General features: G+C 44.3%; 2 protein-coding genes across 3 annotated transcripts in view; one reads left to right on the top strand and one right to left on the bottom strand.

Annotated features, from left to right (window-relative positions):
* Positions 1-14,991, bottom strand: part of TTL (tubulin tyrosine ligase) — a 38,343-nt gene extending 23,352 nt beyond the window's left edge. The window contains exon 1 of one of the 2 annotated variants that reach the window (XM_085857861.1): positions 14,302-14,991. In XM_085857861.1, the coding sequence (XP_085713987.1) occupies positions 14,302-14,458 (157 nt within the window). In that variant the 5' untranslated portion in view covers positions 14,459-14,991. Of the gene's footprint in view, positions 1-5,462; positions 6,510-14,301 lie in introns of those variants that run through there. The other variant, XM_085857862.1, reaches the window with a different exon arrangement.
* A 208-nt stretch (positions 14,992-15,199) lies between these two features.
* GTF2H5 (general transcription factor IIH subunit 5) overlaps positions 15,200-15,572 on the top strand; it is a 12,950-nt gene continuing 12,577 nt past the window's right edge. The window contains exon 1 of the mRNA XM_085856362.1: positions 15,200-15,274. Coding sequence (XP_085712488.1) covers positions 15,200-15,274 — 75 coding nt within the window. The remainder of the gene's footprint in view (positions 15,275-15,572) is intronic.

Raw genomic sequence — 15,572 nt, 5'->3', positions numbered from 1 at the left:
CTTCAAAACACTTAAGGGTCTTAGAGGGTATTCGGGGTCTTCAAGGTTCTTAGGGATCTTAACCGTCTTTGGGGTCCAAAAGGTCTTTTGGGTTTTGGGGGTTTTAAAGCGTCTTAAATTGTGTTCGGGAATTCAATGATCTTAAGGGTCTTATGGATATTAAGGGGTCTTATCTCCCAAGCATGGAGAAAGTCTTCTCTCAAGCACGTATTCTAATCTCTCAAGCATGTAAAAAAAAAGGTCTTATAGTTGTTCAGTATTTAAAGGCTGAGGTTGTAGATAAATATAAACTTAGGACAACCCCCAGGTCAGACCTGGCTGTGTGCCAAATTTGGTGGTTGTCGGTCCAGCGGTCCTTGCAAAAATCGCGAAAAAACAGAGAGAGACATCCGATGAATCTTACTTATTCAATGAGGGATGGTTTTGTTACCTCCACCACCGAAGGTGGATGGCAGTTGTTTTCACCCCTGTCTGGCTGGCTGTCTGTGAACAAGATATCTCAAAAAGTTGAGGATGGATTCAGATGGAATTTGGTGGAGAGGTTGGGTATGTGACAAGGACTAAAAAAAATTAGATTTTTGTGAAAATCTGGATCCAGATGTTAGAATTTTTAAATGATTCTGCACCATCGAGAGATAGAGCCAAAAACGATATGTGGCACGATATCTCAAGAGGTTAAGGCCCGGTCACACCTTGACGTTTTAGCCAGCGATGGCAACGTATTAAAATGTATGTAAAACGCTGGCTTACGTTGAACTTTTGATGTTTTTTTTTTAAAGATTCGGACATATTCATAGCGACTTGGTCTTATGTATAACGCATTGGTACCTACACAGAACGTTTCGTTGTGTTATAGATAACTTATACCAACGAATGCTGAACCTGTTGTCGGCCTACACAACCGATGCCCAACGATAGTCTAACTTAGGCATAGCGCGTTGCACGCATCGCCGACGATGTCGTGACGTAGCCTATTAAAAGGCTGACGCACAACGATTCAAATCATAACTGCCGTAGAAATGGAAGGGTCAAAATCGCGGTCACACCTTGGCGATCTTGCCAGCGTATGCCGACGTAACAAAAAGTGTGTCTAAAACGTTGGGGCACGTCGAATACGGTATGGGTAAGTTTGGTATGCGCGAGTAGAACGCTAAATACGCTATCATAAGTCGTAGTAAGTAGAGTACGTCAAGAAATTTTAAACATGTTCAAAATTTTACGACGTACTCGGCGTATGACACACGTTCCGCATGCGATGAGGATAAGTTTTACACACGATATGTGGACGCTTACACACGTCCACAAAGGCTACTTATAAGCTACTCATAAGTCGAAACACGTCGCAGAAATGTCTTTTTTACGCGAAACTTATTTCTAACTTATGTTTGACGTGCTTTGAACCAATTCTTTACGTAGCCCCAACACACATCGACGTATCTAGACGTATTCCAATGACGTCTTCCGGTCGACAAAAAAATAAATGAACGTGTTTCTAGGTTACAACTGCCATATAAAGACGTGTTCCCAGCGGTTTTGGGAATTGGTATATAAAAATGGTGTTCATAAAAGGGGAACTCAACAGTGTTTTCGAGTCCTTTTTGAGTCGATGTCCATGTCAGCAGTAACAGTATCAGTATCAGTATCAGTGTTAGTATGAGTATTAGTATTAGTAGTAGTTTGTTCATGTTGGCAGTAGTAGGTGAGTGTGAGGGGGAGGGTGTGGGTTATGATGGATCGTCCTTGCGTCCGCGTGTCCACGGGTAGGTTCATAGGCTGCCACTCAACGATTTAAATGGCTGCATCTCCACTATTGAAAGTAGACGCTTGCGCTCAACAATTGGATTTTTTTTTACACTCAACGACTTTTAAACGGTACCACTCAGCCATTTTCATTGTTTACAATGAACGATTTAAATTGCTGTCACTCGCCTTTGTTTTTTTTTTTTTGTTTTTTTTTTTTGACGCTGGGGTTTGGAAATTTGAAACGTTTCTTCTGAACATGTTAAAACGCTCAAACTCGACTATTTTAAATAGACGCTGCCGATGGACAATTGGAATCATAGCCAAGCTAGACATCGAAGTGTGAACATCCTCGTCATGCCGAAGAAAAGTTTGAAGAATGCTGCAAATAAGTGTCCTGGCCGTGGCCGTGGACGCTGACGCAAGGACGATCCATTATACCGACGTCTTTCAGCCTATGAGTAACTTAAAAGTAATGTCTGTCGACGTGTGGCAACGATCGCGTAACGTGCCAACAACACGTTAATCATAGGTTAGAAATAAGTTTCGGGTACTCTAAACATTACCTCGGCGTGTCTCAACTTATGATTAACTTACAAGTAGCATGTGTTGACGTCTGTCAACGATCGCAGACCGTGCCTACAACAACTTGTGGCCAGCGTAGCGGAACGTGTGAGTCATACGCCGGCATACGTCGTGAAATTTCAAGCATGAAAAAATTTGAGGACAACCGAAAAGTACAACGTTTAAAGCCAACGTACAACGACGTATGGCAACGTACTACGACGTATGCCAGCGTGCTCTCAATGTTATCAAAACTTACCCATAACGTATTCAACGTGTGCCAGCGTTTTAGAAAAAAAAATCAAAAATCGGCATACGTTGGCTAAAACGTCAAGGTGTGACCGGGCCTTTAAGGATGGATTCGGATGAAACTTGGTGAAGAGACTTGGCATGTGCCAAAGACTAATCGATTCAATATTGTTGAAGATCCAAATCCAGATTCGGATATGAGAATTTTTTTCATTTTCAAGTGATTCTTCACCATTGAAAGAGGGGCCCAAAAACAATATACAGTATAGCATAATATTTCAAAAAAGTTGTGGATGAGTTATGACAAAACTAGTTGGATGACTTAGCTCGGTGACAAGAACAAGGCGATTCGATTTTGGTTCAGGTCTGGATCCAGATCCGGCTTATCAAGGAGATACACACATAAACTGTTCAGCCTGGTGGAGGTATGCTCTCTACCGAGTGCCGTTCTAGATTAAAATACGTCAAGATGCTCGACGTTAATGTTTCCCAACACATGGAAAACCACCATTCTTTCTATAGAATAAAATAAAACCTCCCCAAAATAAATTGCTTTCTAAGAATCAAAAATATCTGCTCACATTTCACAGCTCAAAGAAAATAAATAAACTAGGGAGTGCAAAGAACACCTTACCCCGTGCATTATTAAGAAAAAAGACAAAGGAAGGGTTTTTTTCAACTCTTGCTTTATGTTTATGAGCATGATTTATATTAACTTTGTTCATGAATTTTGAAAAACAGGTGAGATGGTAACCATATGAAGATAATGGGTCAAACAGAACAGTCCAGAGCTGAACCTTCTGCCAACTTTTCTCGGAAAAACTGATTAATTGAGAACGATATTTGAGAAAAAGATGCACGAAACAAAGATATTTTGGACGAAGTTAGCTCCGTGAATGCATCACAAGGCGCCGCCATTTTTGTCTGAATCTCGCTGTTCGTCCACCCTCAAGGCAGGCGTCAAATTTGATTGGTCAGGACAGCGCAACATTTTGCACAAGTACTACTAAACTGTAGGATTTTGGAAGTGCAAACAAGGCAATTTGTATTCTGCAGTGTTCAAATATATACAGTGCCTATAGAAAGTCTACACCCCCTTTCAAAATCTTCACCTTTTGTTGCCTCGTAGCCTGGAATTAAATCAGACTTTTTATCCCGCCCCCCGGAGGGAGGGAGCGGGATATTGTAATCGTCCAGTTTGTTTGTCTGTTTGTTTGTCTGTCTGTCTGTTAGCAACTTTACGGCAAAACGGCCTTGACAAACTCTATCAAATTTAATCCACAGGTGGTTAATGAACCTTGGACGATCCCATTAACTTTTGGGTCCAATTGGATCAAAGGTCAAGGTCAAGGTCACGAAAATATAAAAATCGTTTTTCGCTCATAACTTCGTCAAAAATGATCTCATTTACTTCAAACTAAGCTTATAGTGAACCTTATTCTATTTGTCACTTATAATCCTACCCATTCCTATAGTGAAAATGCATATTTGTGAAGATCGGTAGGGTCCGAAGTTTTGGGGGGTCATGGTCATTGGTCAAAATTACTAATTTTCCATTAAAACTAAAATATGATTACGAAAATACAACTTTATGGGAAAACGGCTGGCTCAAACACTCTCAAATTGTATCCACAGGTGGGTAATGAACCTCGGACGACCCCATTAACTTTTGGGTCCAATTAGGTCAAAGGTCAAGGTCAGGTCACTAAAAGGTCAAAATCGTTTTTCGCTCATAACTTCGTCAAAAATGGTTTAATTGACTTCAAACTAAGACTAAAATATTCCTTATTCTATTCCTTATAATCAACATTCAGGTTAACGATGTATCAAATTTGAATTTGATCCACAAAATAACTTTATGCCTTAAATGGGCAGGATTTGTTGTGCCTGGTACCACTTGTTCTACCCTTATTTACACATTGTAACCCACAACTTCCAAGTGAAAAACAAATTCCATAAATTTCAGAAAATTCATTAAAAATACAAAAGTAGAATATCTTGGTTGGATTAGTGTCCACCCCCCCCCCACCCCCGAGTTAATACTTGGTTGAAGCACCTTTGATGGTAATTACAGCAGTGAGTCTGTTGAGATATTGTCGTGGCCAAACACATTGGCATCCTTGCACTTTTTTTCATAAAACTCGCAATTTTCTCCAAAAATAAGTTGAAATTGATAAAAGTACTTGGTCTCCACAATTGTGTATTTTGCTGTTAATATTACAGAACCTTTGTTTTTGATTCAGAACTTAATATTGTTGCGGGGCCGGGTATCGGCCGCGAGCACGACCGCTAGATGGAGCTGCGGACTCGGCTCTGCCGAACACCCGGAGTGTATAGGTCGTCACCCCGGATAACTCCGGAGCCGACGGGTCCTCTATCGGACCGAAGTTCGCCAATGAGGTCGACCACGTGGGGTAGGGTCGATTGCCAATTTCAATTTACCTAAATACCCACATGGTCCAACTACCGGGGAAATTCACCCTCGGCTGACTTTGTCCGAATCGAGTTGCGATCGCCGACTCGGATCCGGCGTAACCGAGCGGAATTACCAAAGTCGAGCCGGACCAAATGACAATTTACCAGCCCGAACGGCCGTACTAATTCTCAAACATGCGTCCTGTCGAACCAATGGAGGAAAGGACACGAATGAGCTGAAATATTGAACAAATGGGGTTTATTTATACAACAATAATTTGGGAACGAGGGAAGCACGGAAGAAGCAGAGTCAAACCGAATATTAATAAGCACATATGCAAGGTATGTACAACACAAGCACTTATACAATTTACTACTTGGCAGACGGGCCCTCGGACACACACACGCACACACACCCAAAGAATCGGACCAAATGGTCTTTATTTGGACCTACAGCCAGGACAGTCGGGCTGAAGACCAGGGTAGGTGGCTACCTGGCCACGAGCGCGCGGCTGGGCGTCCACTCCTTCCCGGAGCTCCGGTCACCAAAGGACGGACCAGCACAGCCGAACCAAGCTGAGGTGAGACGGGGTGATCGCCCAAGCTCGCGATCATGCGGAGGAGGAGGTGGAGGAGGAGGACGACGACCAGGGCAGTGACCACTCACGACGACTGATCAACGACTACTGACCACGACTGACCAACGACCACTGCCGACGGGGACTACTGACGACCAGGACTGACGACGATGAGAACTGTGGAAAATCTCCCCTAAGACCAGCCGTATGCGCTCTTATTCCCTCGTCTCCCGCGGAGGGGGGGTGTCTCCGCCCTCCCCACTTCTCCACACCGGACGACCTTGTTCGCAGAATCCCTCGTCGCCCTGTCACTGGCCAGTTTTGGCGCGCATATCACTCGCCGTCGCTCTCACTGGCCAAAATTGGCGGCAAGCCCTTCGATTGGCCAGGTGGCGTGGTGACATCACATGGACCTCCCCTCACACAGTCAGGGAAGTTCGATTGGCCGAGCGATGGTCACGTCACTCGATGCATCCTGATTGGTCGAGAGCCACCGCGATGCTCCTCCTTGAACTCTGCCAACGTACGTGGTCGAACGCATGGGGATAATGGCGTCGGGCAGAGCGAGGTGAAGGTGTTGTTGGTGTTGATGGGGGTGTAGAAATAAACGAAAAGAAAACCTGACTATTAAAATAACTTCACAGCGCATGAGCATTTATTTACCCATTAGACGAGGGAAGGGAGCAACCTAAAAACACATACTTACCAATATAACTGACCTATAGGAACCTGGATGTCTGTGTGCACATGGTTTCCAGATTCGCAACAATATATCCTTTTAAACCTGAAAATAAAAAAAATGGCATTGACGATGGTGGCGAGCCTGGATTTGAATTCTAACCCAGCTATAAACTATCATCCTGGTGTTTCACAGGCAGGGTGATGCATCAATGTGTGCTGTCTCTCGGAGGACTTTAAACTGGGCGTCACATCTGCCGGAATCCCCCCTTTCCTTTCCCCCCTCCTCACTCACCCTCCCTTCTTCTTCCTCTCCCCTCTCCCTCACTCTCCCCTGTCCCTCACTCCTCTCCCCTGTCCCTCACTCCTCTCTCTCTCTCTCTCTCTCTCTCTCTCTCTCTCTCTCTCTCTCTCTCTCTCTCTCTCTCTCTCTCTCTCTCACACCTCTCCCTTCCTCTCTCCCTCTCTCTGTCCCACCCCCTCCCTCCCTCTCTCTCTCTCCCACCCCTATCCCTCTCTCTCTCCCACCCCTCTCCCTCTCTCTCTCCCATCCCTCTCCCTCTCTCTCTCCCACCCCTCTCCCTCTCTCTCTCCCACCCCTCTCCCTCTCTCCCACCGCTCTCTCTCTCTCTCACCCACCCCTCTCTTTCTTCCACCCTCTCCAGCTCTTTCTGCCACCCTCTCCCGCTCTTTCTCCCACCCTCTCCCGCTCTTTCTCCCACCCTCTTCCTCTCTCACACCCTCTTCCTCTCTCCCACCATCTTCCTCTCTCCCACCATCTTCCTCTCTCTCCCATCATCTTCCCCTCTCTCCCACCCTCTCCCGCCCTCTCTCTCTCTCATCCTCTCCCGCTCTTTCTCCCGCCCTCTCTCTCACCCTCTCCCGCTCTTTCTCCCACCCTCTCCCGCTCTTTCTCCCACCCTCTCCCGCTCTTTCTCCCACCCTCTCCCTCTCTTTCTCCCACCCTCTCCCTCTCCTTCTCCCTCTCTCCCACCCTCTCCCTCTCTCGCACCATCTTCCTCGCTGTCCCACCCTCTCCCTCTCTTGACTACCCCTCCCCCTCTGCTAAGGGGACTGTTAAGGACTGACAGTACAGTTTTGAATTTAAAATGGCTTCCTAAGAGTGTAGCATGTACGACTCCGATTTGGAGCAAGCCGACCAGAGGGGTGCAATGGCCGCTGCATGTTTGAGCATGCGAGCATGCAGGCAGGCCTTTGCCAGATAAAAAGCTTGGGTTTTAAATACTCCTTCTTAGTTTTATGTCAAACCTGGTGGTTAAAAAGAAAATGTTGCTGTTTGAGCACGCTTTATCTTCCTTTACCTCAACGTGTTTCGACTTATGAGTAACTTACAAGTAACGTGTGTCAACGATCGCGTAACGTGCCTCCAACTTATGGCCAGCATTATGCGGAACGTGTGAGTCATATGCTGGCATACGTCGAAAAATTTCAAGCATGGAAAATTTGTCTAACACCTCGGCGTACTACGACGTATGCCAGCGTACAAAGACGTATGCCAGCGTACTTCAAAAAAAATCCAGAGTACTACGACATATGCCAGCATGCTCTTAACATATACAAACTTACCCATAACGTATTCGACGTGTGCCAGCGTTTTAGCCAAATTTTGCATACATCAGGCATACGCTGGCTAAATCGTCAAGGTGTGACAGGGCCTTAAGCTTTGCAGGGGAGAGAGGCGTACCATTCCACATTCTATAAATGAATAAATAGTTGTTAATATTGTTGCAGTTCTGGAAACTGCATGCCTCTGAGGAAATGGCATCCAACATACAGTAGTCCCCAGACAGTTATTTCATTAACATATGTGCAGTTAGACCTTTCCCTCGTGTCTCATGAGTCAAACAGGATGAAGTGCGTTGTGTGGATCTCATAGTTAGGTCTGATTATATCTCTATCTTCATTCCAACTCTTTTCCTCTTATTCCTGAAATAAATCCAAGCAGGTGCCGCACCCAGACGGCCGCCTGTGAAAACCGCAGCAACACCTCCCCCCCCCCCCAACTATAAGAATGCGTCCTCATGGAGGTCAAAAGAAGCCTCAACCACACGACGGATGATGGAAAAATCCTCCGCTGCGAGAATATGGCGTCGAAGGGAATAGTATAACCAAACAATAAACGCCAACGCTGTACAGCACGCACGCGGCACGTTCTTTTCAACCCATTTCTGCATCTGATAATTATATCCAATCCTTTCCTTCAATCCATGACACAGAACGGGGCACGAATAGCACACATCTTCATTCGGATCGGTGCGCTGATTACAATGGCATCTTACCATCGCATTGTACGGGACGCGCATAGCGCACATCTTTATTCGGGTCTGCACACCGGTTCACAACGGTGTCATACCGTCGGTCTTTGCTCATCACCACGGCCACCAATATCTCCCATGGACGGCAGGGATCTTCTTGCACCTCCGCCTCGATGCAGCTGCCACCAAGAAGAGGCATGCTGTACGGCCGGGATCGTTCGAGCTGCATGACGTACGGACGAAGCAAACGCATTGATTGGTGCCAACCACAGCACGCTGAGGGTGCCTAAGCTGCCATACGGGACCGGTGCGGTCTTCGGCCAGTCGCCGGAGCACGGCCCGTGAGTTCAGTGCAAGGCGATTCATATCGCGGTGTTCGGAGCGAGACGATTCCGCAGCTCCACTATGTCTCACTGGATGTATAATAAGGCCACTTCCGGCTATGGCGACCGGGCCGTGCAGTGGCCGGGGCCCAATGGGAGTGCCCGATTCGGATGACAACGCATCACTTTGGGGTGGCCCGAACCCTGCACCGCAGTGGCCTATAAAGGACGGATCGCGAAGCCGTCCAAGGAGAGTAGTCGTCGTGGTCATCCTCATCGTTTTTGTGTGGTCTTGGATCGATCTCTACATATGCCTGCTGCTGCCACTCCGCCCACTCGCTCTCGACTCCACCTCCTTCACCCACTCGCCACTGGCTCCACCCACCTGATCCCGTCTGCCATTCCGCCCACTCACTCTCGACTCCACCTCCTCCACCCATTTGTCGCTGACTCTACCTAAAGCCCTCCCTCACACTGGACGGGCTCGCCCATTCTCTGGATCAGCGAAGATGCTGCGCCGGCACTGCAGCCAAGCAGGAGACGACGCGACAACTCTCAAGGAGGGATCGGTCAGCGGAGCATCCCACCAAAACGTACTGGGTGGCGCGGTCAGTCAACTGTGCAAGATATTACGAGATCGTTAGCCTCATCTCTTCTCCTTTCTTCTCATTATCTCCTCTTCATCGGTGTGTGTGTGTGTGTGTGTGTGTGTGTGTGTGTGTGTGTGTGTGTGTGTGTGTGTGTGTGTGTGTGTGTGTGTGTGTGTGTGTGTGTCATAGTGCCTGTCCTCGCTTAAGTTAAGAGTGTAGAATAATTATATCGGGACAGGTCTGCTCTGTGTCTGCTTTCGTAAGTTGCTTGTTTTGTTGATGCACCTCAGATTTATTTCTATCTCTGGTTACACACAACAATAAACTACATTCACTGTGCCACATATTTTCCTCGTCTGCCTGTTAATAAATGATTGTGTAGAAATGTTCCCAGCTCGTTTTTGTCTTTTCTTTCATTGATTCAGCATGGTCCGTATCCTAGCCTATCCGGGACTTTATTCCCAACGATACGTTCTTTTAGCCGGTACGTCCTTGACAGTGTCGTTCGGCTGCATATGACCCGGTAAGGTGACCCGGTTCAGACAAGGCGTACCGAGGGCATCCCCCGGTAATTAGGTCATGTGATTATTTTTATGTAACCAGATAAAACTCAGACGGAGAACCCTAAGATAAGTGGTTGAGTTATTGGCGTTCATGGTCGGTTCGCGACCCTCCACGTCACAGAGTTATCCGTGTGCGACGGCCTGCGATTCTGGGGAGTCTGGTGGAAACCCGAGATAGCTTCCCCCCTTTCCAGTGGTCTTCTCACCCAGACCCCAGCCTGCAACAATATTACTACCAATGTGCCCCATGACCTCATATTGTCCTGATACCTGGGAAAGGGAGAGTGTTGCTGCCAATGGATCAAGTGGCCGATTTTGGCCCGAACCTAACCATCCCACTAATTCCTCCAACTATTCTACCCTTGCCCCCCTGTCTACCACCTAACACTCTCCTGTCCTTGTTACTCTAGTCCCTTCTAACTAATCAATACTTGCCCCTTTGTCCCGAACCCTATCTTGCTAATCTATCCTTGCCACTTTGTTCCAAACCCTTTCTTGCTAGTCCCTCGAACTAAACTATCTCCCAATGGTCCCTCTAGTCTCCAGCTCCCAGGACTTGCACCGAACGTTAGCCAAACATCATTATCCGTTTGCAGGTGCCTGGCATCCTCATACGGGGTGACTCCAAAATGGGGCGAAACTTCAAAGATGCATGGCGAAACTCTTTAAAAATTCAAACTCTTATTAAAGTGATTCTAAGTGACCAGTTTTATGCACCGTTCGACGTGTTGGTGTCTCTTCATGATGTATTCAGTGAGAAATGACTTATTGGTGGAGGCAGAGGGGATGTGGACGCAGAGGGGATGTGGACGTAGAGAGGACGTAGAGAGGTGCGAGCTCATCGGAGCCAAATTATATAAAATTGTATAATATGTATTTTACAATTGTACCCTTTAGAGTCATTTAAACAACTGTACCCTCTCTAGATATTTACAAGATGATTATACCCTCTCCAGTCATTTATTTGATTGTACCCTCTCTCATGAATTATACGATGAGTGTACCCTCTCTCATCATTTATACGATGATTGTACCCTCTCTCAATATTTATACGATGATTATACCCTCTCTCATGATTTATACGATGATTATAACCTCTCTCATGATTTATACGATGATTATACCCTCTCTCATGATTTATACGATGATTGTACTCTCTCTCATGATTTATACGATGATTATAACCTCTCTCATGATTTATACGATGATTATACCCTCTCTCGTGATTTATACGATGATTGTACTCATGATTTATACGATGATTATACCCTCTCTCATGATTTATACGATGATTATACCCTCTCTCATGATTTATATGATGATTATACCCTCTCGTGATTTATACGATGATTATACCCTCTCTCGTGATTTATACGATGATTGTACCCTCTCTCGTGATTTATACGATGATTATACCCTCTCTCGTGATTTATACGATGATTGCACCCTCTCTCGTGATTTATACGATGATTATACCCTCTCTCATGATTTATACGATGATTATAACCTCTCTCATGATTTATACGATGATTATACCCTCTCTCATGATTTATACGATGATTGTACTCTCTCTCTCATGATTTATACGATGATTGTACCCTCTCTCATGATTTATACGATGATTATACCCTCTCTCATGATTTATACGATGATTATACCCTCTCTCGTGATTTATACGATGATTGTACTCATGATTTATACGATGATTATACCCTCTCTCATGATTTATACGATGATTATACCCTCTCTCATGATTTATACGATGATTATACCCTCTCGTGATTTATACGATGATTATACCCTCTCTCGTGATTTATACGATGATTGTACCCTCTCTTGTGATTTATACGATGATTATACCCTCTCTCGTGATTTATACGATGATTGCACCCTCTCTCGTGATTTATACGATGATTATACCCTCTCTCATGATTTATACGATGATTATACCCTCTAGTGATTTATACGATGATTATACCCTCTCTCGTGATTTATACGATGATTGTACCCTCTCTCGTGATTTATACGATGATTATACCCTCTCTCGTGATTTATACGATGATTGTACCCTCTCTCGTGATTTATACGATGATTGTACCCTCTCTCGTGATTTATACGATGATTATACTCTCTCTCGTGATTTATACGATGATTGTACCCTCTCTCGTGATTTATACGATGATTATACCCTCTCTCGTGATTTATACGATGATTATACCCTCTCTCGTGATTTATACGATGATTATACCCTCTCTCATGATTTATACGATGATTGTACTCTCTCATGATTTATACGATGATTATACCCTCTCTCATGATTTATACGATGATTATACCCTCTCTCATGATTTATACGATGATTATACCCTCTCGTGATTTATACGATGATTATACCCTCTCTCGTGATTTATACGATGATTGTACCCTCTCTCGTGATTTATACGATGATTATACCCTCTCTCGTGATTTATACGATGATTGCACCCTCTCTCGTGATTTATACGATGATTATACCCTCTCTCATGATTTATACGATGATTATAACCTCTCTCATGATTTATACGATGATTATACCCTCTCTCATGATTTATACGATGATTGTACTCTCTCTCATGATTTATACGATGATTGTACCCTCTCTCATGATTTATACGATGATTATACCCTCTCTCATGATTTATACGATGATTATACCCTCTCTCGTGATTTATACGATGATTGTACTCATGATTTATACGATGATTATACCCTCTCTCATGATTTATACGATGATTATACCCTCTCTCATGATTTATACGATGATTATACCCTCTCGTGATTTATACGATGATTATACCCTCTCTCGTGATTTATACGATGATTGTACCCTCTCTTGTGATTTATACGATGATTATACCCTCTCTCGTGATTTATACGATGATTGCACCCTCTCTCGTGATTTATACGATGATTATACCCTCTCTCATGATTTATACGATGATTATACCCTCTAGTGATTTATACGATGATTATACCCTCTCTCGTGATTTATACGATGATTGTACCCTCTCTCGTGATTTATACGATGATTATACCCTCTCTCGTGATTTATACGATGCTTGTACCCTCTCTCGTGATTTATACGATGATTGGACCCTCTCTCGTGATTTATACGATGATTATACCCTCTAGTGATTTATACGATGATTATACCCTCTCTCGTGATTTATACGATGATTATACCCTCTCTCATGATTTAAACGATGATTATACCCTCTCATGATTTATACGATGATTATACCCTCTCTCGTGATTTATATGATGATTGTACCCTCTCTCATGATTTATACGATGATTATACCCTCTCTCATCATTTATACGATGATTGTACCCTCTCTCATGAATTATACGATGATTATACCCTCTCTCATCATTTATACGATGATTGTACCCTCTCTCATGAATTATACGATGATTGTACCCTCTCTCATGAATTATACGATGATTATACCCTCTCTCATGATTTATACGATGATTATACCCTCTCTCATGAATTATACGATGATTGTACCCTCTCTCATCATTTATACGATGATTGTACCCTCTCTCATCATTTATACGATGATTATACCCTCTCTCATGAATTATACGATGATTATACCCTCTCTCATGAATTATACGATGATTGTACCCTCTCTCATCATTTATACGATGATTATACCCTCTCTCATGAATTATACCATGATTGTACCCTCTCTCATTTATACGATGATTGTACCCTCTCTCATCATTTATACGATGATTATACCCTCTCTCGTGATTTATACGATGATTGTACCCTCTCTCGTGATTTATACGATGATTGTACCCTCTCTCGTGATTTATACGATGATTGTACCCTCTCTCGTGATTTATACGATGATTATACTCTCTCTCGTGATTTATACGATGATTATACCCTCTCTCATGATTTATACGATGATTATACCCTCTCTCATGATTTATACGATGATTATACCCTCTCTCATGATTTATACGATGATTATACCCTCTCTCATGATTTATACGATGATTATACACTCTCTCATGATTTATACGATGATTATACCCTCTCTCATGATTTATACGATGATTATACACTCTCTCATGATTTATACGATGATTATACCCTCTCTCATGATTTACTGTATATGGAGTAAGTATACTTTCTGAATCACATTATTAGTTTTCTTTCACCGATGATTTCGCTCGTTGAATACAAGACTACCGACGAGGACACATCACACATCACACACGTGTTAACAAATTCTCAGCGATCACGGCTCGGGTGGGGTCACTCTGGTTACCCAAACGACCGTAAGGCAGGCGGTTCCTCTCGCCCAGCATGAGGTTGAAGCGAGCGGAGTTCCTCTTGAGGCGCTTCCAGTGGCCGGTTCGCTGCAGCAAGCGGGACACGACCGCGTACACGGAGCTCCGTTCGTCACGAACCACGAACGTGTACATGATCCAAGGTGTCACCGAACTCACGCGCCGACCGCGACAAGCTCCGCGAGTGGTGTCAATGGTCTTTGGGAGGACGAGGACGAGGACGAGGACGAGGACGAGGACGAGGACGAGGACGAGGACGAGGACGAGGACGAGGACGAGGACGAGGACGAGGACACTTAGATGTTTAGGACGGGCGGAGTTAGCTTCCCCACCATGACATCGACGTCGCAGCTCGTTCCAAGCTACTGACTTGCCGCAATGACTGCGGTTCTCGGACCTGGGAAGCTAAAACTGGGGAGGGGGCCTGAGGGGTGGGTGATGGTTGGTGCTCGTGTCGTGTGCTGGGGGTCGAGAGCAGCACTGCAGTTACTGCGTCATGAAATCAAACAACTTTCGCTTCGAGAATTTTGAAAATAGCTCTTGTTCTCTTTTTTTTCTTTCTTTCTTTTTTTTTTTTCTCTCTCTTTCTCTCTTTCTCTCCCTCCCCGGTTCGGCTCCCCAAGCACCTCCAACGCCCTTTAACTGCGGAATCATCGATGTTACCTCGACTATCATTTTACTCAGGTGTGTCGAACAAAAATATTACTTAAATTCTGAATATAAAACATTGAGAGCTTCATGATGATCCACCGAAGATGCTGCCGATAATTAAAGATTAAAAAAAAAATGCTGTGAAATCAAAGCCATACTGACGATTCAATAATATAATGCAAACAACCATTTTGTTTATACACTTTCCAAAAAGTTTATCGCTAAATGTCCGAGCTCCGCATTCCGAGGTTTAGTATTTTTGGTCACGAAGATTCCGAAAACAAATTCCGCATGAACGATGTAATGATGTGTGAATACAAAAAAAAAACCCCATCGTTTCTTTTCCTCATAAGAAAGAAACACCACCGGACGTTATTGAGTTTAACTGAATAGCCGTGCAAAAATTATATAAAAACAGAGTAACCCATTAAATTGTCTTCCCCCCCCCCCTTTCTTAGAAAAAGTAAATAATAGTTTCACAACAAGCAAATTAACAGGACGTTATTGGGTGGTGTATAGGCTTTAGTCATTCATCGGAAGAGAAGTATTGATTAATTACTGCAGAGATATGTACTACCGCGATTTGCTCAAAACGACA

Source organism: Eptatretus burgeri, chromosome 15 (genome assembly GCF_056783735.1).
Source record: "Eptatretus burgeri isolate ZD-2024b chromosome 15, Ebu_testis_v1, whole genome shotgun sequence".
Lineage (NCBI taxonomy): Eukaryota > Metazoa > Chordata > Myxini > Myxiniformes > Myxinidae > Eptatretus > Eptatretus burgeri.
This window is presented reverse-complemented; position numbering and strand designations above follow the sequence as displayed.